This window comes from Clavelina lepadiformis, chromosome 4, assembly GCF_947623445.1.
Source record: "Clavelina lepadiformis chromosome 4, kaClaLepa1.1, whole genome shotgun sequence".
In the NCBI taxonomy this organism is placed as follows: domain Eukaryota; kingdom Metazoa; phylum Chordata; class Ascidiacea; order Aplousobranchia; family Clavelinidae; genus Clavelina; species Clavelina lepadiformis.
In genome coordinates this window covers 21,890,391-21,915,287 of record NC_135243.1, presented here as the reverse complement: position 1 = coordinate 21,915,287, position 24,897 = coordinate 21,890,391, and the positions used below count along the sequence as shown (strand labels likewise).

At 34.8% G+C, this 24,897-nt stretch overlaps 1 protein-coding gene across 1 annotated transcript; it reads right to left on the bottom strand.

Moving 5' to 3' along the window:
* Nucleotides 1-1,567: 1,567 nt before the first annotated feature.
* On the bottom strand, nt 1,568-24,126 carry LOC143453043 (uncharacterized). Its single transcript, XM_076954194.1, has 6 exons — nt 4,078-24,126; nt 3,929-3,994; nt 3,787-3,852; nt 3,636-3,698; nt 3,513-3,566; nt 1,568-3,390 (listed from the first exon to the last, which is right to left on the bottom strand). The coding sequence occupies exons 1-6, from the start codon at nt 24,124-24,126 to the stop codon at nt 2,206-2,208; spliced, it is 21,483 nt and encodes a 7,160-aa protein (XP_076810309.1). The 3' UTR covers nt 1,568-2,205.
* Between the last annotated feature and the right edge of the window lie 771 nt (nt 24,127-24,897).

Sequence of the window (24,897 nt, the reverse complement as noted above, 5' to 3'; positions counted from 1 at the left end):
GGCTACTGCATAAATGCCATTTCTGACTGTTTAATATTTTCCATAAAACTAATGCCAAATCAAAAATATAATCTTAGTTCAAAATTACAAATAAACACATGTCGGTATCATAACGTTACAGACCTACCGGGCAAGTTAATAAATTGTATGAAAATGGTCGTCAGAATTCAAATTCGATGTTTCGTAAAATCAAGCTGGTAAGTTTGATGATGCTTCCCCAGATCAGATAACTGATAAATAAGCGAATATTATTAGATACGAAAACATTAATTAATAATAATTAATTTATAGATAAGTGAACATTAATTGCCACCTATGATAGCAAATCAAAAGACATAGATTTACAGACAGACATAAATAAACTAAGGTTAATAGGTCATACTCATGTTTGCTTAAAATCGCCTTCGATCACAGCATTTTATTCAGTATGTGATTTCTCTTGATTTAGTCTGATAGTCCCAAAATAGGGAAATTTGTGCAGTCGTATCAAGCTGACCTACACTAAATTTTGTGTGGGCGAGGTTTGTCAGTGAATGTTAATACTGTATATAGGTTAGTAATCGTCTGAGGTGTTATAGTCAAGCCAGGAATACAAAGCCGTACGTAAATAACCCTGACATATTAAAGTTGTGATATATTAAACCCTGATATATTAAAGTGTCACATAGCCCGTTGTTAAAATTAGGCGGTTAAGTGAGAAAAAGGGCACATGCTAAAAGTTTGGTTTAGCCTAGTTGTCTAAGGCAAAACTAAAGTTAAATATAGATTAGAAGAAAGAATTGGGTTAGATGTTAGGTTTCTGTGTTTTTGCTTTCAATTCATCGTCAGTTAACAAGAAAACAGGAAAAATTGCTTTGAACTTACAATAATTTCTGGTGAAATCTGTAAATTAGGCTTAGACCTAGTTCATTTTTTCTCAGCTGTACCGCCATCCGGACTGCAGAGTATTTTTTTTTCAGCAAGATCTTGGTTGTGGCAAACAATTAACAACTAAAAATGATAAATTCGGCTGCGAAAAAATGTTTGGATAAACTTGAATTGGCACTTAGGTGTGCAATTACACAGCAAAATTTCAAAATTGAGTGCATAGAAGTTCTGTCTAGCCTGACTAGCTAGACTAGCTAGCTAAAAGAAGAATATGCAGGAGTTGAATTTGATTATTTGTGTTAAGATGTGATTACAAATTTGTTTGAAAAAATGGTCAATTTCGCACAATTTCAGTTTTTAGTAAAAGAACTTATATAATTAACCTGCATTGTTTGATTCTCACGGGACCATAAAGTATTTCCTATTCTTTGAATAAAATTATAGTGCAATGGATTTGTGTTTGTCAGAATAATGTCCATAATTGTGACATAAAACTGATAAAAGTATTGTATTAATTAAGAATTTTATGTTAATGTATGGTGTAGACAAGTCACTAATGCAAGACATAATGCGTTATATAATACACTCTTCAATATTACTATAATTTCGTAAGCATGTCAAGCATGATTGTCTTTCATACCTTGATGCCTTGATTTCAAGTATAACAAGAGCATCAAATATTATTGCTAGACCCACAAAACTAACACTAAAAGAGTGTTTTTAAATCATATTTTAATGTTCTTCAATGCATAATTGTAGTGTATTCGGCTTGTAATTCGAAGGATGAACAAAACTATTTTAATTTCAATCTAAAATTTCTTAGCAATGAAATATAATTATAGAAATGTTGGTACCAATTATGTATTGAGTATGATAATCATATGCATGGTGTGAAGACACAGAATTTGCTGAAGTTTTGGTCAACTGATACATTTCTCATTTGCAAAGCCAAGCATAATTTACATGATACAGTACTTCGATCTATGGTAAACCTAGTATTTTATTGCTGTAACCAAACTACTGTATACATTTAAATGGTTTATATTAATTATATTCAGTTTTGTAAATAATAAGCAATCGAATGATACATATCAAGGTTTCTCTTCTTTGATTATGACAACAGCATGAACAGATAACTTCTTGCAAAAGTAAGTAAAGGTATTTTGAATATATTAGATTAATAGCAATAAGTGATTATAAAGCAAATTGTTACATTTTCAACCCGCTACAGTTATTGTATACACATTACATATGTTTATAACTCAGTTAATTTAGTACAATAATGCTGTAAATATGTGTGTTCGATTTTTCACAACAATGAGTTAGTTTGCTCAAAAGTTAGCCGAAGAACCCGGAAAACTTCACATAAAAAGAGGAAAGAACGTACGAAAGTGCACTCTTTTTAGGCTCTGTTGGTGTCTGAGGATCCTGGACTTGTGCAGTTGAAGCATTGTCACTTTTACTATTTTCCTCCTCACTTTTGTCAACTCCTGTTGATGAAGTCGAGCCTTTGTCAGCAGAAAGGGACATTAACTTTTCGGACCTTTCTTCAAGACCTGGAGACAGCATTGGACTGACTAATGCAGGTGAGTTGTTAGGATTCAGAGTATTTCTTGGTGACAGCAGAGGGCTAGCAGGTAACGGTGACACTTTAGAACTTTCACCCCGTCTTGATGATGACTTAGGACTGGAAGCTGTAGTAGAAATTGTGGAAATCTCACTTTTTTTCGTTATCAATAAAGAACTGGTCGATGGTGGTGCTGTTTTGTAACTTTCACTCCATCCTGTTGTTAACATAGTGCTGGCAATTACAGGTTGCATTTTAGGGCTTTCAGCTTTTCTTGGGAATCGCAGAGGGCTGGAACTTACAGACGGTGAAATTGGGTCGTAATCATCTTTTGCAAATGAATAAGGTGATTCCTGTTTATTTTTTTCTTTAAGTGGAGCATCCATTTGTGTGTTGTCATCTACATCTGGAAAATTAAAAACTGTATTCATTGTTGTTTCAGTTTCAAACTGTTTTAAAATTGTTGGGACATCTCCTAGCGAGAGCTTTCTTCTCTGTTGACTAGCTGGTGGACTGTCATCTGATGTTAAATCTTCATCATTTATTTCAAGTAGGCCATCATTTAATTCCTCTGGGAAGTTGAATTCTTGTGGCGTGGTGAACGATTTTCTTTGGAGTGGCTCCACCGCTTTCAATGAACTGACACGTTGGTCGTTAGCTTGTGCAGAGTTATTTAAATTGTCAAATAGTTTGTTTTTACTGATGTTAGTTGAAGATGTCCTTCTAACAGCCTTGGTCTTCTTGATTACTACTTTTGGTGCAGTGGAATAATGAATTTTCGTCATAAGGTTATTGTACTTGTGTTTTGACACCTGTTGTATGCCATCTTGTTGCAGGGAATTTGCAGTAGCAGTATCACCTGTATTCACTATTGTAGATTTCAACTCGTCACCACCCAACAACACAGTGCTAGTTGCTTTGCTTGTAATTTCTTGCTTTTCGTCAACTTTTGCACCCTATACAAATATGGTTTTATGTTTAAGTTATAAAATCGTATGAATATAAGCATAAGTTGTAATCAGCAGTTTTTGTTACAGCAAATCTAGACCAATTTAGAATTAATTTTACTTAACGGTACCATTCTAGAGTGATCTGTTCCACTTTCATCTATTTGGTCGGCTTTACATATCGTCTGAATGAAAACTTTGTTTAGGGCAACTGTTATGTCTGTATCTGCTGATTAGTTACAAAATTAACTTACATGTTTCATGTTGTCTTCTTGAGTATCTTTTAGTTCTAGTGGTTGACATTCTTCAAATGTAACCTTAGAGAATAGTGCAAGAACGTAAATTAAGACGGCAAATTTACCACCAGCATTCAGTAAATGTCTTTTCTTGCAAAACTGTACTTACTGTTTCGCTGTTTTTGTTTGCAGGCTTTGTTTCCATTGAGCTTAAATGTTCTTTTTTAAAGTTAACCTGAAAATAAATTTTGTTCATGCAAGAATGGATTTACCTAGGAGTTATTTAAAAGCATGCAGAGTTGTCAGTTTACTTTGTTGTTGTCAGCTGCAGTGGTTGTTGGTTTCAGTTGGTTTTTATTTTCTTCTTCAACAATGTCCTGAGTACATTATTTCTTTAAGTATGTTTTGATTCCATTTTTTTAGCATTAAAACACTTGGTTTGTTATTAAAAATCACTCACCACTTTAAAAGTGTGATCTGTTGTTGCTCGTTTTGCTGTCTTCGAATTGGATCTCTTGACACTTACATGCACGGATTGCTGGGAGAGGTTTTTCTTAAGGCGCCTTAAAGTTGCTTGTGCTTGTTGTTTAGAAATATGGTCTTCACCTGGGCTTATTTTCGATGAACAGTTTTGATGATCGATAAGATTTTCGTTATCCTTCACACTTTCAACAGTAAATCTGTTTTTAACCATTTTAGTGGTGACTTTAGCTAGATAAAGCTTTTCTTGACATTCCTTTGCGTAATTTTCTATTTGTATTACGGTCTTTGCATCTTTGGTTTTCATTGAAGTCTCTTCAGTCACGTCTGTGCTTGCATCAACATTTTCCGCAGCCAAGTCTTCAATAGCCTCTGTTTCAGTTTCATGTAAAGAGCATTTTGACATTATCTCCTTGCTATTGTAATCATCCAAGATTTCAATGTCTGCTACTGTACTTAAATTACTACAATCTGAAAGTCTGCTATCTTTTTCATGATCATCCAATAAAGATTGAACTGGGTGCAGTTCTTGGAAGTGTTTGGTTGATTCCTCAATGGTTTTTTTCGTATCACTTTTGATGTCATACTTTATTTCATCATCGTTATTCTTGTTGTTCTCATCAGCCAAGTTTTTAGAATCCACTGCTATATGAACTTTTTCAATATCGTCATTCCTTACGCTGTGACTTGTGCTCAAATCCTGCATGTGACTGGGTAATTTTTCAGTGTCATAACTTGTGACATCATATTCTAAATTATCATCATCCGAAACACATATTGTAACCATATGATGATTACAAGGTGTAAATTGCTCAGTCATTTGATTATCATCTGAGGTCTCATTCTCATCACAGATGCATATTGAGATCATGTGATGATGGCAAATAAGTCTTGAACCTTCATCTCGGTCGGAATCTTCTTCACAGAAACATATCGTAACTAGTTCTTGTGTGCAAGTGATATCATCTTGAATTTGGCTTGATAATTCTGTTTCATTCTCTAGGTTTTCTGACATTTTGATTTCAATGTCATCATGCGTTTGAAGTTCTATTGGATCAATGCTTTTTATATCTTCTGATTTTTCTGTCATTGTATCCTTTTCCAGTTGTGCTGAGATTGGTAGTTCTTCGACAATTTTATCTAAATCAAACACTTTTGCTGCTGGTTGTCTGTTTTGATTATATGTTAATACTGCTCCATTAACATTTGATTTTTCTTGATGTGAGAGCTCTCTTGCTGCTTCTTCTTCAGGTTTAATGGCGATCACTTGTTGGTTTTCATTCTCAAGTTGTATCGTTGAAGATGTAGAAATTGTTTTATTTCCATTAATGGCTGTTACACTTTTCTTTTTTGAATTTTTTAGGCTTACATTAGCTGGGTTTCTACTTAACAAAATTTTTTTGGTACTTTTTAAAACTGTTTGCATTTGTATTGTAGGAGATACTAATACTTCAGTTTTATTTCGTGTCAGTGAATCCTGCTTCAATTTCTCCATGGTTAAATTATCTTCTAATTTCTGTTTGTATTCTTTAATGCTTCCAACTGATAGTCTTCTTTCTTCCAGAACATTGTCGGAATCTTCTGAAATAGTCTCTTGATTGTAATTGTGTGCCGTTGCGTGATCATTTGAGGTACAAACTGATGGCATTTTTCGAACTACTCTCATCTCTTCTTCAGTAACTGTAATTCGAGTGGCATCTTGAGAAGCTGCATGTTCCATTGTATTAACTATATCTTTGTTAGCAATTGCTTCTTTGGTCATATCATCAGGTATGCTTACCAATTCAACTGCTTTGCAAGTTTTCGTAACTTCTTCTTCCACTTTTGTCATTTCCAGTGGCGTTGTTGAAGAAATACTGGTAACATCATATTGTTTGCAAGCAGTAGAAGATGATCCTGCTGCACTGGTTCTCTTCAGTCTTACTGAAACATTTTGCTTGTTTAGTAACCGTTGTCTCATTTCTCTCAATCTACTTTGGACTTGTCCCTTAACAGAAGTTGTAGTTGATGCGCTAGTGTGCTTAATTATGTTGCCTATGCTCTTGTGCCCTGTTATGTTTTCGGCAGTAGGTTCTACTATTTTAGTGTATTCTCGAACACTTCCCACTGAAAGCCTTCTTTCACCAAAAATGAACTCCGTCTCAATCTGTTCATCGACTATTTTGCTTTGTTCTGTGATATGTGTTGCATTTGTATTTTCTGTTGCACAAATAAATGCAGTTGTTTCATCAGATGTTTCTTCAGTGGTGTCCTGTCCTTCGATGTACAAGGTTGTGCTTTCTTCAACGATATCATATGAGTTTTTCTCTTCTGTTACTGTTTCAACTTCTGAATTATACTTAAAAATAGCATTTGTAACTTCAACAGAGTCGTTTTCTGTTATTTGTTTAGTGTTTTTATGTCCTTCAATGTGTATTGCAACACTTTCGTCCTCCAGATCATCATAATCCTGCTTGACTGCTTGTGTTTCAACTTCTGAATTATATTGCAAAATAACATTTTCAACTTCATGAAATTCTTCTTCTATTATTTCTTCAGTGATTTTATGTCCTTCAATGTATATTGCAACACTTTCGTCCTCCAGATCGTCGTAATTCTGCTTGACTGCTTGTGTTTCAACTTCTGAATTATATTGCAAAATAACATTTTCAACTTCATGAAATTCTTCTTCTATTATTTCTTCAGTGATTTCATGTCCTTCAATGTATATTGCAACACTTTCGTCCTCCAGATCATCATAATCCTGCTTGACTGCTTGTGTTTCAACTTCTGAATTATATTGCAAAATAACATTTTCAACTTCATGAAATTCTTCTTCTGTTATTTCTTCAGTGATTTCATGTCCTTCAATGTATATTGCAACACTTTCGTCCTCCAGATCATCATAATCCTGCTTGACTGCTTGTGTTTCAACTTCTGAATTATATTGCAAAATAACATTTTCAACTTCATGAAATTCTTCTTCTGTTATTTCTTCAGTGATTTCATGTCCTTCAATGTATATTGCAACACTTTCGTCCTCCAGATCATCGTAATTCTGCTTGACTGCTTGTGTTTCAACTTCTGAATTATATTGCAAAATAACATTTTCAATTTCATGAAATTCATCTTCTGTTATTTCTTCAGTAATTTCATGTCCTTCAATGTATATTGCAACACTTTCGTCCTCCAGATCATCATAATTCTGCTCGACTGCTTGTGTTTCAACTTCTGAATTATATTGCAAAATAACATTTTTAACTTCATGAAATTCTTCTTCTATTATTTCTTCTGTGATTTCATGTCCTTCAATGTATATTGCAACACTTTCGTCCTCCAGATCATCGTAATTCTGCTTGACTGCTTTTGTTTCAACTTCTGAATTATATTGCAAAATAACATTTTCAACTTCATGAAATTCATCTTCTGTTATTTCTTCAGTGATTTCATGTCCTTCAATGTGTATTGCAACACTTTCGTCATCCAAATCATCATAATTCTGCTTGACTGCTTGTGTTTCAACTTCTGAATAATACTGCAAAATAACATTTTCAACTTCATGAAATTCATCTTCTGTTATTTCTTCAGTAATTTCATGTCCTTCAATGTATATTGCAACACTTTCGTCCTCCAGATCATCATAATTCTGCTCGACTGCTTGTGTTTCAACTTCTGAATTATATTGCAAAATAACATTTTTAACTTCATGAAATTCTTCTTCTATTATTTCTTCTGTGATTTCATGTCCTTCAATGTATATTGCAACACTTTTGTCCTCCAAATCATCATAATTCTGCTTGACTGCTTGTGTTTCAACTTCTGAATAATACTGCAAAATAACATTTTCAACTTCATGAAATTCATCTTCTGTTATTTCTTCAGTAATTTCATGTCCTTCAATGTGTATTGCAACACTTTCGTCATCCAAATCATCATAATTCTGCTTGACTGCTTGTGTTTCAACTTCTGAATAATACTGCAAAATAACATTTTCAACTTCATGAAATTCATCTTCTGTTATTTCTTCAGTAATTTCATGTCCTTCAATGTGTATTGCAACACTTTCGTCATCCAAATCATCATAATTCTGCTTGACTGCTTCTGTTTCAACTTCTGAATTATATTGCAAAATAACATTTTCAACTTCATGAAATTCTTCTTCTATTATTTCTTCAGTGATTTCATGTCCTTCAATGTGTATTGCAACACTTTCGTCCTCCAGATCGTCGTAATTCTGCTTGACTGCTTTTGTTTCAACTTCTGAATTATATTGCAAAATAACATTTTCAACTTCATGAAATTCATCTTCTGTTATTTCTTCAGTAATTTCATGTCCTTCAATGTGTATTGTAACACTTTCAACCCCCAAATCATCATAATTCTGCTTGACTGCTTTTGTTTCAACTTCTGAATTATATTGCAAAATAACATTTTCAATTTCATGAAATTCGTTTTCTGTTATTTCTTCAGTGGTCTCATTTCTTTCAATGTGTATTGCAACACTTTTGTCCCCCAATTCATCATAATCCTGCTTGACTGCTTTTGTTTCAACTTTTGAATTATATTGCAAAATAACATTTTCAATTTCATGAAATTCGTTTTCTGTTATTTCTTCAGTGGTCTCATTTCTTTCAATGTGTATTGCAACACTTTCGTCCTCCCAATCGTCATATTTTTGCTCCACTGCTTGTGTTTCAACTTCTGATATGGAAACAATATCTCCAACTTTCATAGAGTCTACTTCCGTTAATTTTTCAGTTGGTTCATGTCCTTCAGTGTACGTTGCTGTGCCTTCTACCAACACAGTGTTTGATTTTTGCTCGTTTGTTGTTTCATCTTGTTGATTAAAAATTGAGACGGTTTCCTTGGAAACTTGATCTATTATTGTCTCATGCTGTTCGCTTAGAGTTGTAACCTTTTCTTCAGACAGTTTTTCTGAGGTGTAGTTTGAAACTTGGTCTTCATTGTTGGTCAAATCTTGTGCTGCACTTTCAATTTTTTCCTTATCTCGTGTGACATTTGTCACTGCTGGTTTTTCAGTATATGTCGTTTCAAATTTTTCCAGCTGTAATGCTGTGTCCTCAGTTGTAATATATTTCGTATCCACTTCTTTTATATATCTTGTGCTTAGATCTGCCATTTCCATTGTTGTTTCTTTTGTAATATATATCGAAACCATTTCATCCACATAATTTTCGCCCTGGCCTAGGGGTGTTGCTGTTTTTTCCTGTGGCACAAATATTAGCACCTTTTTGACGTCATCTGAATCTTCCGACCGTTCTCTTGAAGGTCTGCGTTGTTCAACAGATAGTGATGCTGAGTCTTCAAAGTCCACTTCCCCCTGTTTTGCCATCTCAATTTTTGTTTCGTCTTGAGTGATGTATAATGACACAGCCTCGTTAATGTCTATAAGTTCCTCTTTTTCCACTTTTGTTGTTGAGCCATCATGTCGAATGTACACTGAAGCTTCTTTAGCAAGATCCACTGTTAATTTTTCTGTAAGTTTGTCTTTTTTTTTGTCATTTACAATAAATTGAGAACTTTTTTCAAGGACACCTGAAGTACTTTGGTCAAGTATTTCAGTTTGTGTTGTTTTTGGTTCAGAAATCTGTTCCTGTGTGATACCAGCATCAGATTTCAAATGTTCTATCGCAGTGGTTTCTACTTCATCCTTGATCTCATCCATAATTATTGTTACATGAAGACAGGTTGTACATTGTCCACAGGTATATGAAGTACTGTCCTCACTTTCATCGTCATCAAAAAAACTAATTACAACCATTTCCTGATCACATGTTGTGTATTGTTGTCTGGCCTTGACACTGGTTTCTTTCATTTCATCTTCTTCAAAGAAAAATATTGAAGTAAATGTTCTACAGCTTGTTTCAACTGGAGAAACTTCGTCACAAAAATGTATTGATATAACCTCATCATTGCAAGGCTTGAGCTGCTTAGACTGAATTGTTGCTTTTTCAGTCTCATGTTCATCATTGTCACAAAAACATATTAATGTCATTTGCCCATTGACTGACTTGGAAGACAACGTTGAATTATAGCCTGTTTTTTTATCATCATCACAATCATACACTGAAATTGTTCCTTGATCACAAATAATCTTTTTATCACTGAGAGCATCTTGATTGCATTGTGTTTCATCGTCGTGCAAGCAAATTGACATCAAGTGTTGATGGCATGGACAATCCTGGATGCAAGAATTGGTGTCAACCACTTCTTCCATTGCGATCGTTTCAAACTTCATATCAACTGTTGCTTCATTTCTTGCAGTGCATATTCTAGCATTTTCATCAACTTTGTCATCGGATATTTCCTTTGATGCTGAAGTTTCAACATTTGAAATGCTTGCCGAAACATATTCTTCAATGTCAGTTGTGTCATGTTGCGATATATCGACTTCTTGTTCATATCCTGCAATGAATATTGTGACATCTTCATCTACTTCTTTGTCTGACATTTCCTTAGTTGCTGAAGTTTCAACATTTGAAATACTTGCAAAAACATATTCTTCAATGTCTGTAGTTTCTTTTTCTGATATATCGACTCCTTGTTCATATCCTGCAATGCATATTGTGATGTCGTCATCAAATTCTTTGTCAGATAATTCGTTGTTTGCTGAAGCTTCAACATTTGAAATGCTTGCCGAAACACATTCTTCAATGTCAGTGTTGTCATTTTCTAATATATCTGCAGTAAGGTCACTACCTGCAATGCATATTGTGACGTCTTCATCAACTCTTTCATTGGATATTTCCTTAGTTGCTGAAGTTTCAAAATTTAAAATGCTTGCAGAAACAGTTAGTTCGATGTCAGTTGTGTCATTTTCTGATATATCGACTGTTGGTTCATTTCCTGCAATGCATATTGTTGTGTTTTCATCAATTTTTTCATCAAAATTTTCCTTCATTGCTGAAATTTTAACGTTTGAAATGCTTCCAGAAACACTTTCTTCAATGTCAGCTGTGTCATTCTCAGCTCTATCTACAGTTTCGTCGTATCCTGCAATGCATACTGTAATGTTTTCATCAATTGTTTCCTTGGTTGCTGAAGTCTCAATATTTGAAATGCTTACAGAAACACTTTCTTCAATGTTAGTTGTGTCGTTTTCTGCTATATCACATGTTGGTTCATATCCTGCAATGCACATTGTGAAGTTTTCAATATTTGACATACTTGCATATACAGTTTCTTTGATATCAGTAGTGTCATTTTCTGATATATCTGAAATTGAGTCATATGCTGTAGTGCATGTTGTAACGTTTTTATCAATGTCTTCTTGGAATATTTCTTCCGTTGTTGTAACCACAGCATCTTTTTGAGTTGATGTTGAAACTACTTGGTCAACAGTATTAAAATCTAGATACAAGCTTTTTGTTGTTGGCTCATCTTTAAGATATTTTGTTAATTGTTTTCCTGTTGTGTTTTCAGCGACTTCTTCTGAAACTTCTGTTTCGACATTTTGCACATGTATTAATATCTCTTCAGATTTATGTGTAGTCAGTTTTTCTGCTATGCTTCCATCATACGGTTGAGACGTTGAAATTGTAGTGTTTGCGAGTGTCCCACTTGTATCAGAAATTGAAGTTTTTTTCACATGACCTTTCTTAATGGTAATTTTTATTGGTTGTTTATGTGAAAAGCTCTTTCTCGTATTCTGCAATGCTTCCTGTAGTTGGGTTTTGAAGATGTTACCAGATTTTGTATTTTTATCCCTGGTATTACTGCTCAACTCTGTTGATGAGATTTTTTGAGCATATTCTTTAACACTTCCGATTGATAATCTTCTTTCGCTTATATTGGTGGAGCTGTCACTTAAAAAGTCGTTCTCTTTGTCATAAAAACTTAGTTCATCTTCAATTTCTGTTCCATTAGCATTTAGATAATCTTTTGTGGAAAAATCAACGATTTCTGACTCTTGGGTGTAGGCCGTATCTGTACCGTAAGTATATACACGGTCTTCTTTTAATTCATCCAACATTGCAACCTTATCCTCATCACATATTGCAACTAATTTACCAACATTTGGAGTTTCATGCTTTGGTGTGCTGGCTGACAGCGTTTCTTCAAAATCATCTGGAACGTTATAAGAAACTGGCATATTTTCAAGAACATCTTGTGAAGCTGAGGTTACAAGGTGATTAACCTCAACAGTTGAATCATGGGTAGACAGGTGTTTTGTATCAGGTTTTTCAATCCATACATTTGTTGCCTGTTTTGCGGAAAGATTTTTTTTGGCAATATTTAGGCTGCTTTGTAACTGAGATTTAACAATTTTAGATGTAATGGTACTTGTTTTCTTTGATTCAGTCACCTTGGTTAGCCTGTTTACACACTGAGTTGTTTGCAAATTTGCTTCAAGTTTTTGTTTAGATTCTTTGACACTTCCGACAGACAATCTTCTTTCTGAGAGTATGTCATCTTCTCTGATAGTTGTCAGTTGTTGCTCATCGTCTATGTCTATTGTTTCTTTATCATCATAGATATATGATGATGCAGTTTCTTCGTTGCTTTTTACTTCTTGTATGCTTAGGTCCATTTCATCACCATCTGGAATAATATTTTCCTGTAGTTCTGATATACTATCTGTCAGAGACTCTATCGTGTCAGTGGTATTTTCCTCTTTTACAAACAAATCACCAGGTTGCGTTACAAAAGCTTGCTCGGTTACACCAAACATGTTTTCAGCAGCTGATGGATCAGAGGTCACATTGTTGTCTGCTAACTCACTAGATACTGTTTTATTGAATTTCTTTACAATCATCGGATCTGGGAACCTGTTTGAAAGACGTCTTTTCGTGGTTTGTAAAATGGCCTGCAGCTGTTCCTTGCTATGTTTTTCAGTTATTGACTTATCCTCTTGCATGACGTTGCTTGCTCTTCTGGAACATTGTTGAGCATATTCTTTAACACTTCCGATTGAGAGTCGTCTGTCTTCAAAATTTGGCTCTGCGTCAATTTCTTTATTTTCCTTCTTCCATTGGTCATCATTGTTTACTGTTTTTGCATGTTCTGTGAAGTGAATTATATCAGTTGTTTCACCAGTTTTAGCTTGATGCTCAACCAATTGTGATGCTTTTGGCAAAGAGCAAATATTGTTGTGTGTGAGATCACTGTCACTTTTTTCGGGCATAACTGACCTTTCCTTGACATTGCTTTCTATCAAGGCTTGGTGCCTGTCTTCATTTCTGGTTGTTTGAGATATAACTTTTTCGTCACTCTCACATATGGTAGACGATATTTCCATTTTTTTGTTTATTGTTATTTTTTCTGCTTTTTTGTTGTCATCATCAACATTATTGCAGTCATCAGGCTCCATAAAATTTGTTTCAGGTTGACCTACTACTTCAGATTTAAGTATTGCAATATCGGTTTGGTCAGACTTGGCAGGTTTTTCTTCAGCTTCTCTGATATAAAATTTTTCAATTTTCTCATCATTGCTGTGTGTGCAAACCATGTTTTTATTACTACTCATGCATGTCTTAGTAACTTCTGTATACTTCTCCACTGCACCAGCTTCATCACAGAAACATATTGAAAGCATTTGCCAGTGGCCTGTACTGTCTTCATCATACGTTTGTATGGACTGTATATCTGCTTTGCTGTCTTCATCACATTCAAGTATTAAATCTAAGTCTTTGTAGCTGTTGGCACGAAGTTCAGTTATTTTTTTATGTTGATCTTCATTTTCATCATCGCTGCAAAAAAATATTGATAGAAGTTGTTGATTGCAAACTGTAGACTCTTTATTGGTGCATTCAAATCCATCATGCTTTTCGTCATCATCACAAAAACACATTGACATCATAAATTGATTGTCGCTGGTGTAATTTTCATTCTTGCAATCTTGACTTGAACTTTCTTCTGAATCTTCATCACAGAACCATACAAAAAGCAGTTTTTCATGACATGAAGAATTTTGTGTTAACGAATCAGGTTCAAAACATATATTAACATAAGGAATGTTGCAGACAGCAGAGTCAGTGAACGTTCCATCTGTTTCTTCTACTTCAGCCTTAGAGAGGAATAGAGAAATGCAATCATCAACCTTAAATGTGTTTTCCCATGTCATTTTTTCAGTGGCTTCATAGTATGCATTGCTTATTACATCATTTTCACCAATGACTACATAAAATTTTTGCTTTGTTGCTGCCGATTTAACTTCTGAAATGCACATCGAAATGGCATCGTCATTTTCAATATTGTCTTCTGTTATTTCCTCAGCGATTTTAAGACCTTCAGTGTAAGTTGCAGAGCTTTCTTCCAGTACTTTTTTAGCTTTTTCCTCATTTACTGCCGTTTCAACTTCTGAAATGTACATGGAAGTGGCATGTTCAGTTTCAATTTTGGCTTCTTCTTTTACATACTCAATGGTTTCAAGCCCTTCAATGTAAGTTGCGTTGCTTATTTCCAATACTTCTTCAGATTTTTCCTCAGTTACTGCCGTTTCAACTTCTGAAATGTACATGGAAATAGCATATTCAGTTTCAATATTGGCTTCTTCTTTTACATACTCAATGGTTTCTGGCCCTTCAATGTAAGTTGCAGTGCTTATTTCCAATACTTCTTCAGATTTTTCCTCAGTTACTGCCATTTCAACTTCTGAAATGTACATGGAAATAGCATATTCAGTTTCAATATTGGCTTCTTCTTTTACATACTCAATGGTTTCAAGCCCTTCAATGTAAGTTGCGTTGCTTATTTCCAATACTTCTTCAGCTTCCAGTGCATTTTCTGCCTTTTTCTCAGATATTGTCATTTCAACTTCTGAAATGTACATGGAAATAGCATGTTCAGTTTCAATAATATTTTTTTCTGTATTTTCCTCAAAACGTTCAGGCCCTTCAATGTAAGTTGCAGTGCATATTTCCATTACTTCTTCAGCTTCTTTATAAGTTACTGCCGATTTAACTTCTGAAATGTACATGGAAATGGCATCTTCAGTTTCAATATTATCTTTTTCTGTTATTTCTTTAATGGTTTCAGGCCCTTCAATGTAAGTTGCGGTGCTTATTTCCAATACTTCTTCAGCTTTTTTATCAATTAATGCCGTTTCAACCTCTGAAATGTACAGGGAAATGGCATATTCAGTTTCAATATTGGCTTCTTCTTTTATATACTCAATGGTTTCAGGTCCTTCAATGTAAGTTGCGTTGCTTATTTCCAATACTTCTTCAGCTCTTTTCTCAGTCATTGCGGTTTCAACTTCTGAAATGTACATGGAAATAGCATATTCAGTTTCAATATTGGCTTCTTCTTTTACATACTCAATGACTTCAATCCCTTCAATGTAAGTTGCGGTGCTTATTTCCAATACTTCTTTAGCTCTTTTCTCAGTCACTTCCGTTTCAACTTCTGAAATGTACATGGAAATAGCATATTCAGTTTCAATATTGGCTTCTTCTTTTACATACTCAATGGTTTCAGGCTCATCAATATAAGTTGCGGTGCTTATTTCCAATACTTCTTCAGCTATTTTCTCAGTCACTGCGGTTTCAACTTCTGAAACGTACATGGAAATAGCATATTCAGTTTCAATATTGGCTTCTTCTTTTACATACTCAATGGTTTCAGGTCCTTCAATGTAAGTTGCGATGCCTATTTCCAATACTTCTTCAGCTTTTTTCTCAGTCACTGCCGTTTCAACTTCTGAAACGTACATGGAAATAGCATATTCAGTTTCAATATTGGCTTCTTCTTTTACATACTCAATGGTTTCAGGCCCTTCAATGTAAGTTGCAGTGCTTATTTCCAATACTTCTTCAGCTATTTTCTCAGTCACTGCGGTTTCAACTTCTGAAATGTACATGGAAATAGCATATTCAGTTTCAATATTGGCTTCTTCTTTTACATACTCAATGGTTTCAGGCCCTTCAATGTAAGTTGCGGTGCTTATTTCCAATACTTCTTCAGCTATTTTCTCAGTCACTGCGGTTTCAACTTCTGAAATGTACATGGAAATAGCATATTCAGTTTCAATATTGGCTTTTTCTTTTACATACTCAATGGTTTCATGCCCTTCAATGTAAGTTGCGGTGCTTATTTCCAATACTTCTTCAGCTTTTTTCTCATTCACTGCCGTTTCAACTTCTGAAACGTACATGGAAATAGCATATTCAGTTTCAGTGTTTGCTTCTTCTTTTACATACTCAATGGTTTCAAGCCCTTCAATGTAAGTTGCGGTGCTTATTTCCAATTCTTCTTCAGCTTTTTTCTCAGTCACTGCCGTTTCAACTTCTGAAACGTACATGGAAATAGCATATTCAGTTTCAATATTGGCTTCTTCTTTTACATACTCAATGGTTTCAGGCCCTTCAATGTAAGTTGCGGTGCTTATTTCCAATACTTCTTCAGCTTTTTTCTCAATCACTGCAGTTTCAACTTCTGAAATGTACATGAAAATAGCATATTCAGTTTCAATATTGGCTTCTTCTTTTATATACTCAATGCTTTCAGGCCCTTCAATGTAAGTTGCGGTGCTTATTTCCAATACTTCTTCAGCTTTTTTCTCAGTCACTGCCGTTTCAACTTCTGAAATGTACATGGAAATAGCATATTTAGTTTCAATATTGGCTTCTTCATTTACATAATCAATGGTTTCAGGCCCTTCAATGTAAGTTGCGGTGCTTATTTCCAATACTTCTTCAGCTCTTTTCTCAGTCACTGCCGTTTCAACTTCTGAAACGTACATGGAAATAGCATATTCAGTTTCAATATTGGCTTCTTCTTTTATATACTCAATGGTTTCAGGTCCTTCAATGTAAGTTGCGTTGCTTATTTCCAATACTTCTTCAGCTCTTTTCTCAGTCATTGCGGTTTCAACTTCTGAAATGTACATGGAAATAGCATATTCAGTTTCAATATTGGCTTCTTCTTTTACATACTCAATGACTTCAATCCCTTCAATGTAAGTTGCGGTGCTTATTTCCAATACTTCTTTAGCTCTTTTCTCAGTCACTGCCGTTTCAACTTCTGAAATGTACATGGAAATAGCATATTCAGTTTCAATATTGGCTTCTTCTTTTACATACTCAATGGTTTCAGGCTCATCAATATAAGTTGCGGTGCTTATTTCCAATACTTCTTCAGCTATTTTCTCAGTCACTGCGGTTTCAACTTCTGAAATGTACATGGAAATAGCATATTCAGTTTCAATATTGGCTTCTTCTTTTACATACTCAATGGTTTCAGGTCCTTCAATGTAAGTTGCGATGCCTATTTCCAATACTTCTTCAGCTTTTTTCTCAGTCACTGCCGTTTCAACTTCTGAAACGTACATGGAAATAGCATATTCAGTTTCAATATTGGCTTCTTCTTTTACATACTCAATGGTTTCAGGCCCTTCAATGTAAGTTGCGGTGCTTATTTCCAATACTTGTTTAGCTCTTTTCTCAGTTACTGCCGTTTCAACTTCTGAAATGTACATGGAAATAGCATATTCAGTTTCAATATTGGCTTCTTCTTTTACATACTCAATGGTTTCAGGCCCTTCAATGTAAGTTGCGATGCTTATTTCCAATACTTCTTCAGCTATTTTCTCAGTCACTGCGGTTTCAACTTCTGAAATGTACATGGAAATAGCATATTCAGTTTCAATATTGGCTTTTTCTTTTACATACTCAATGGTTTCATGCCCTTCAATGTAAGTTGCGGTGCTTATTTCCAATACTTCTTCAGCTTTTTTCTCAGTCACTGCCGTTTCAACTTCTGAAACGTACATGGAAATAGCATATTCAGTTTCAGTGTTTGCTTCTTCTTTTACATACTCAATGGTTTCAAGCCCTTCAATGTAAGTTGCGGTGCTTATTTCCAATTCTTCTTCAGCTTTTTTCTCAGTCACTGCCGTTTCAACTTCTGAAACGTACATGGAAATAGCATATTCAGTTTCAATATTGGCTTCTTCTTTTATATACTCAATGGTTTCAGGTCCTTCAATGTAAGTTGCGGTGCTTATTTCCAATTCTTCTTCAGCTTTTTTCTCAGTCACTGCCGTTTCAACTTCTGAAACGTACATGGAAATAGCATATTCAGTTTCAATATTGGCTTTTTCTTTTACATACTCAATGGTTTCATGCCCTTCAATGTAAGTTGCGGTGCTTATTTCCAATACTTCTTCAGCTTTTTTCTCAGTCACTGCGGTTTCAACTTCTGAAATGTACATGGAAATAGCATATTCAGTTTCAATATTGGCTTCTTCTTTTACATACTCAATGGTTTCAGGCCCTTCAATGTAAGTTGCGTTGCTTATTTCCAATACTTCTTCAGCTTTTTCCTCAGTTGCTGCCGTTTCAACTTCTGAAATGTACATGAAAATAGCATATTCAGTTTCAGTGTTTGCTTCTTCTTTTACATACTCAATGGTTTCAAGCCCTTCAATGTAAGTTGCGGTGCTTATTTCCAATTCTTCTTCAGCTTTTTTCTCAGTCACTGCCGTTTCAACTTCTGAAACGTACATGGAAATAGCATATTCAGTTTCAATATTGGCTTCTTCTTTTATATACTCAATGGTTTCAGGTCCTTCAATGTAAGTTGCGTTGCTTATTTCCAATACTTCTTCAGCTCTTTTCTCAGTCATTGCAGTTTCAACTTCTGAAATGTACATGGAAATAGCATATTCAGTTTCAGTATTTGCTTCTTCTTTTACATACTCAATGGTTTCAAGCCCTTCAATGTAAGTTGCGGTGCTTATTTCCAATACTTCTTTAGCTCTTTCCTCAGTTGCTGCGGTTTCAACTTCTGAAATGTACATGGAAATAGCATATTCAGTTTCAATATTGGCTTCTTCTTTTACATACTCAATGGTTTCAGGCCCTTCAATGTAAGTTGCGTTGCTTATTTCCAATACTTCTTCAGCTTTTTCCTCAGTTGCTGCCGTTTCAACTTCTGAAATGTACATGGAAATAGCATATTCAGTTTCAGTGTTTGCTTCTTCTTTTACATACTCAATGGTTTCAAGCCCTTCAATGTAAGTTGCGGTGCTTATTTCCAATTCTTCTTCAGCTTTTTTCTCAGTCACTGCCGTTTCAACTTCTGAAACGTACATGGAAATAGCATATTCAGTTTCAATATTGGCTTTTTCTTTTACATACTCAATGGTTTCAGACCCATCAATGTAAGTTGCGGTGCTTATTTCCAATACTTCTTCAGCTCTTTTCTCAGTCACTGCCGTTTCAACTTCTGAAATGTACATGGAAATTGCATATTCAGTTTCAATATTGGCTTCTTCTTTTACATACTCAATGGTTTCAAGCCCTTCAATGTAAGTTGCGGTGCTTATTTCCAATACTTCTTCAGCTATTTCCTCAGTTGCTGCCGTTTCAACTTCTGAAATGTACATGGAAATAGCATATTCAGTTTCAGTGTTTGCTTCTTCTTTTACATACTCAATGGTTTCAGGCCCTTCAATGTAAGTTGCAGTGCTTATTTCCAATACTTCTTCATCTTTTTTCTCAATCACTGTCGTTTCAACTTCTGAAATGTACATGGAAATAGCATATTCAGTTTCAATATTGGCTTCTTCTTTTATATACTCAATGGTTTCAGGCCCTTCAATGTAAGTTTCGGTGCTTATTTCCAATACTTCTTCAGCTCTTTTCTCAGTCACTGCCGTTTCAACTTCTGAAATGTACATGAAAATAGCATATTCAGTTTCAATATTGGCTTCTTCTTTTATATACTCAATGGTTTCAGGCCCATCAATGTAAGTTTCGGTGCTTATTTCCAATACTTCTTCAGCTCTTTTCTCAGTCATTGCGGTTTCAACTTCTGAAATGTACATGGAAATAGCATATTCAGTTTCAATATTGGCTTCTTCTTTTACATACTCAATGGTTTCAGGCCCTTCAATGTAAGTTGCGGTGCTTATTTCCAATACTTCTTCGGCTATTTTCTCAGTCACTGCCGTTTCAACTTCTGAAATGTACATGGAAATAGCATATTCAGTTTCAATATTGGCTTCTTCTTTTACATACTCAATGGTTTCAGGCTCATCAATGTAAGTTGCAGTGCTTATTTCCAATACTTCTTCAGCTATTTTCTCAGTCACTGCGGTTTCAACTTCTGAAATGTACATGGAAATAGCATATTCAGTTTCAATATTGGCTTCTTCTTTTACATACTCAATGGTTTCAGGTCCTTCAATGTAAGTTGCGGTGCTTATTTCCAATACTTCTTCAGCTTTTTTCTCAGTCACTGCCGTATCAACTTCTGAAATGTACATGAAAATAGCATATTCAGTTTCAATATTGGCTTCTTCTTTTATATACTCAATGGTTTCAGGTCCTTCAATGTAAGTTGCGTTGCTTATTTCCAATACTTCTTCAGCTTTTTCCTCAGTTGCTGCAGTTTCAACTTCTGAAATGTACATGGAAATAGCATATTCAGTTTCAATATTGGCTTCTTCTTTTACATACTCAATGGTTTCAAGCCCATCAATGTAAGTTGCGTTGCTTATTTCCAATACTTCTTCAGCTTTTTTCTCAGTCACTGCCGTTTCAACTTCTGAAATGTACATGAAAATGGCATCTTCACTTTCAATGTTATCTTTATCTTTTCCATCCTCAATGGTTTCAGACCCTTCAATGTAATTTATGGAATTTTCCTTCATTTCGTCATCAGCTATTTGCTTGATTACTGCCGTTTCAACTTCTGAAAGGCTTTCGGAGATGGAATGTTCACGTTCAATGACTCTTCTTTCTGGTGTTTCCAGCATGGTTTCATGTTGTTTAATGTACATCGCTATGCTTTGTTCTTCAACATCAAGTTTTTCAGTGTTTACAATATCATTAGCTTCCACTAAAACTTTAGTTTGTTTCTCATTTATTGTCCTTTTTTCAGTGGGTTTATGTCCTCCATTAAAGATTGAATAATATTCTTCAAAATATCCTTCCTGTTTTTGGTCCATTTTTTGTTTTTGAACTTTCGAAAGTTGGAGCAATGAAATATCTTCAGTTTTTATAATATCTTTTTCTCTTATTTGTTCAGTATTTTCATATTTTTCTTGATATACTGCAGTTATATTCTTCACAGTCTCTTCAGATTCCGCTTTGTTTTTTTCTCCAGTTTCTGCATCCATTTGCACTTCTTTCACGCACATTGTCACATCTTCATTAGTTTTCACAGCAAGTTTTTGTTCGACTGTTGCAGTTTCAACGCTTGAAAAGCTTGAAGAAACATTTTCATCAACTTTACAAATATCATCCACTGCTTCGTTGAAACATATTTCAAGAGATTGGCAATGACTTGTTTCGTTTTTGTCACAATCTGTTGTTGTCGATTCCATTTCTTTGATATCTTTGTCATATATGTTTATTGAATCCAGTTCATAGTTGCAAATAGAGCAATTTTTTGCTACTAGTAAGTTTTGTTCTTCAGTTTCATCTTTGTTACAAAAGCTTATTGACATTAACTGTTTCTTGCAAACGGTAAAACTTTTACCTAAGAGTTCGTTTTCATTATCCTCACAAAAACATATTAACATCATGTGCTGGTGACAAGTATCCTTTTCAGTAGAATCCTCACTAGATTCTTCTTCTGATTCTTCATCACTTTCACAGAAACGTATGGAAAGCAAATCCTCATTACATGTAGTCTCGCCTTCTTCACTTTCTGATACATCTTCATAGCAGATGTTAACACTGGAAACACCGCACATAACAAGTGCACCAGATTTTTTTTCAATTACTTCTAATTTAGAATTTAAAATGTGTTGTGAGTCAACATCTTCCATTTCGAAAATGATAAGACTTTCCCTATCAATAGTGTCATTTTCAGATATATCTATGGTGGTGTCATATCCTGCAATGCATATTGTCACATCTTCATCAACTTTTCCATCAGATATTTCCTTTGTTGCTGAACATTTAACATTTGAAATGCTTGCAGAAACACTTTCTTCAAAGTCAGTTGTGTCATTTTCTGATATATCGACTGCTTGTTCATATGCTGCAATGCATATTGTGACGTCTTCATCTACTTCTTTGTTGGATATTTCCTTAGTTGCTGAAGTTTCAACATTTGAAATGCTTACCGAAACACTTACTTCAATGTCATTAGTTTCATTTTCTGATGTATCAACTGTTGGTTCATATCCTGCAATGCATATTGTGATGTCTTCATCAACTTCTTCGTTGAATATTTTCTTAGTTGCAAATGCTTCAACATTTGAAATGCTTGCAGAAACACTTTTGTCAATGTCTGTAGTTTCATTTTCTGATGTACCGACTGCATGTTCATATCCTGCAATGCATATTGTGATGTCTTCATCAACTTCTTTATCGAATATTTCCTTAGTTGCAAAAGCTTCAATATTTGAAATCTTTGCAGAAACATATTCTTCAATGTCTGTAGTTTCATTTTCTGATGTACCGACTGCATGTTCATATCCTGCAATGCATATTGTGATGTCTTCATCAACTTCTTCGTTGAATATTTTCTTAGTTGCAAATGCTTCAACATTTGAAATGCTTGCAGAAACACTTTTGTCAATGTCAGTTGTGTCATTTTCTGATGTACCGACTGCATGTTCATATCCTGCAATGCATATTGTGACGTCTTCATCAACTTCTTCGTCGGAGAAATCGTTTTTTGCTGAAGTCTCAATATTTGAAATGCTTACAGAAACATTTTCTTCAATGTCAGTTGTGTCATTTTCTGATGTGTCAACTGCTTGTTCATATCCTGCAATGCATATTGTGACGTCTTCATCAACTTCTTTATCGAATATTTCCTTAGTTGCTGAAGCTTCAACATTTAAAATGCTTGCAGACACACTTTCTTCAATGTCCGTAGTTTCATTTTTAGATATATCGACTACTGACTCACATCCTGCAATGCATATTGTGCTGTCTTCATCCACTTTTTCACTGGATAATTCGTTGTTTGCTGAAGTTTCAACATTTGAAATGCTTGCCGAAACATATTCTTCAATATCAGTTGTGTCATGTTCTGATAAATCGTCTGCTTGTTCATATCCTGCAAAGCATATTGTGATGTCTTCATCAACTTCTTCGTCGGATATTTCCTTAGTTGCTGAAGATTCAACATTTGAAATGCTTGCAGAAACAAATTCTTCAGTGTCAATGTCATTTCCCTCCATATCTGCAGTGAGGTCATATCCTGCAATGCATATATATTCGACAGTAGGTACATTTGCAGCATTTTCAATATGAGTGTTATTGTTCACATCTGTGTCATACTCATAATTTTCGGTCCTGTCGTTCATTTCATTTGGTTCATCTAGGCATATTGATATTTCTTTTACCATACCATTTGCTTCAGTTTCTTTGAATTTAGTTAGTTTGTCATTTTGTGATATGCGTATTAAAACGTTTTTGTCCTCATCTGTTAGTTGCTTGTTGAGGGATCGGTTGCATTCCTGTCTCCCTGTGGATAACCATTTATCATTTGTGTCTTCATTTGGATTTTCTGAAATATCTGTTTTCTCAAAGACAGCATTGTTTTGCACAAAAATTTCTTTGTTATTTGGTACTGCTATGAAAATGCCATCGTCATCTTGCATTAAAAATTGCCCTACAATTTCCATTTCTTTTCCATCATCTGAGAATGATATAGATACTGTTCTTTCGCTCCTGTTTCGTTTTTGTCTGTAGCTGCTTGCTGTCTTGTTTTCTTGTGGGGCGTTCATTGCCCATCTGGTATTGTCGCCGCCGGCATCTGAGCCGGCACCAGCCATTGCAATCGTTTGTTCCAAGTCAATAGCTAGGGTCTTTTGTGGAACATAAACAGTTATAGTTTCATCAGCATCTACGGAGCTGCATTCAATTACTTTTCCTGTTGTGCTCTGAGGTGATGTGTTACAAACTCTATTTTCCACGGCTTGTACTTCAAGATCGTGTTTGATGTTTTGATGTGAGTTTTTTGTTGGAGGGTTTTCTTGAACTTGTACTGTACCATGTTGTGGCTCTTGCCACTCCCATAGTCCAATCTTCCCATTGCTGGCAGTATTTCTTTCTACAGTCTCTTCTGTCTGTGTTTGATATCCAACCTTTACTTGATTAAGGTCGTTTGATTCTTCCATCGCTATCGTTTTGGCAGATGGTTACAAATATTATCGTCTGCTTTCTTTGTTTAGACAGAAATTACTACCTGTGCCTAATTCCTTATTTGAAACAAGATATTTTGTTCTCCGATTCTCAATGATATTCTTCAGTTATACAATGTGCTTTCTTTCTCTTGTCTGTGATTATCTATATAACTTTGGTAAACGGTGGTTTGTCAAAAACAAGTCAGCAATTTTCTCAATTATAAAGTGGTTCATGATATTACCACCTGATACTCCTTAATGAATTTGTTTGTGTTTTTCACTCTCGTTGCTAAATTGCCGGACATGCGTCGATTTTAGGGTTTCCTCTTGTGGCCTACGTACAGCGCATAATCTTGTTTTCATTTATATACGTTATGTTTACGCTTGTCTGATGTAATTTCCAAAAGCCTGCTGTGCAGGATGTGGTTTATTCTTTTTGTACGGCCTGCTGTTCTTTTAATAGGCCTACATGATAGGAAATAATTGTGCCAGACATTACAATTTAAAACATAGGGGAATTCAAAGCTAGTCGTAGGCCAAGTATTTTCGAAATTTGAAACTAATTTGCGAAAAGTATTTTAATCATAAAATAAGACAAGAAGATAAAAGTAAACACAATAACAAAAAGCGTCTTTTACTTGAAACATTTTTAGTACTAATGACATCTTTACAGCAAAGCGCTCAATAAATTTACGATGCAAAAATTAATAAACATCCCGTCCAGTGCATGACTCTTTTCATTTTAAACGATTTTTGCCTGAGTGG

What these genes read in the sequence shown, in the direction of transcription:
- LOC143453043 (XM_076954194.1), bottom strand. Translation starts at nt 24,126, where the DNA reads ATGGAAGAATCAAACGACCTTAATCAAGTAAAGGTTGGATATCAAACA. An exon ending in CAGATCACACTTTTAAAGTG is followed by an intron (nt 3,995 to 4,077) that starts GTGAGTGATTTT and finishes TAATGTACTCAG; the next exon opens with GACATTGTTGAAGAAGAAAA. An exon ending in CAAACAAAAACAGCGAAACA is followed by an intron (nt 3,699 to 3,786) that starts GTAAGTACAGTT and finishes CTATTCTCTAAG; the next exon opens with GTTACATTTGAAGAATGTCA.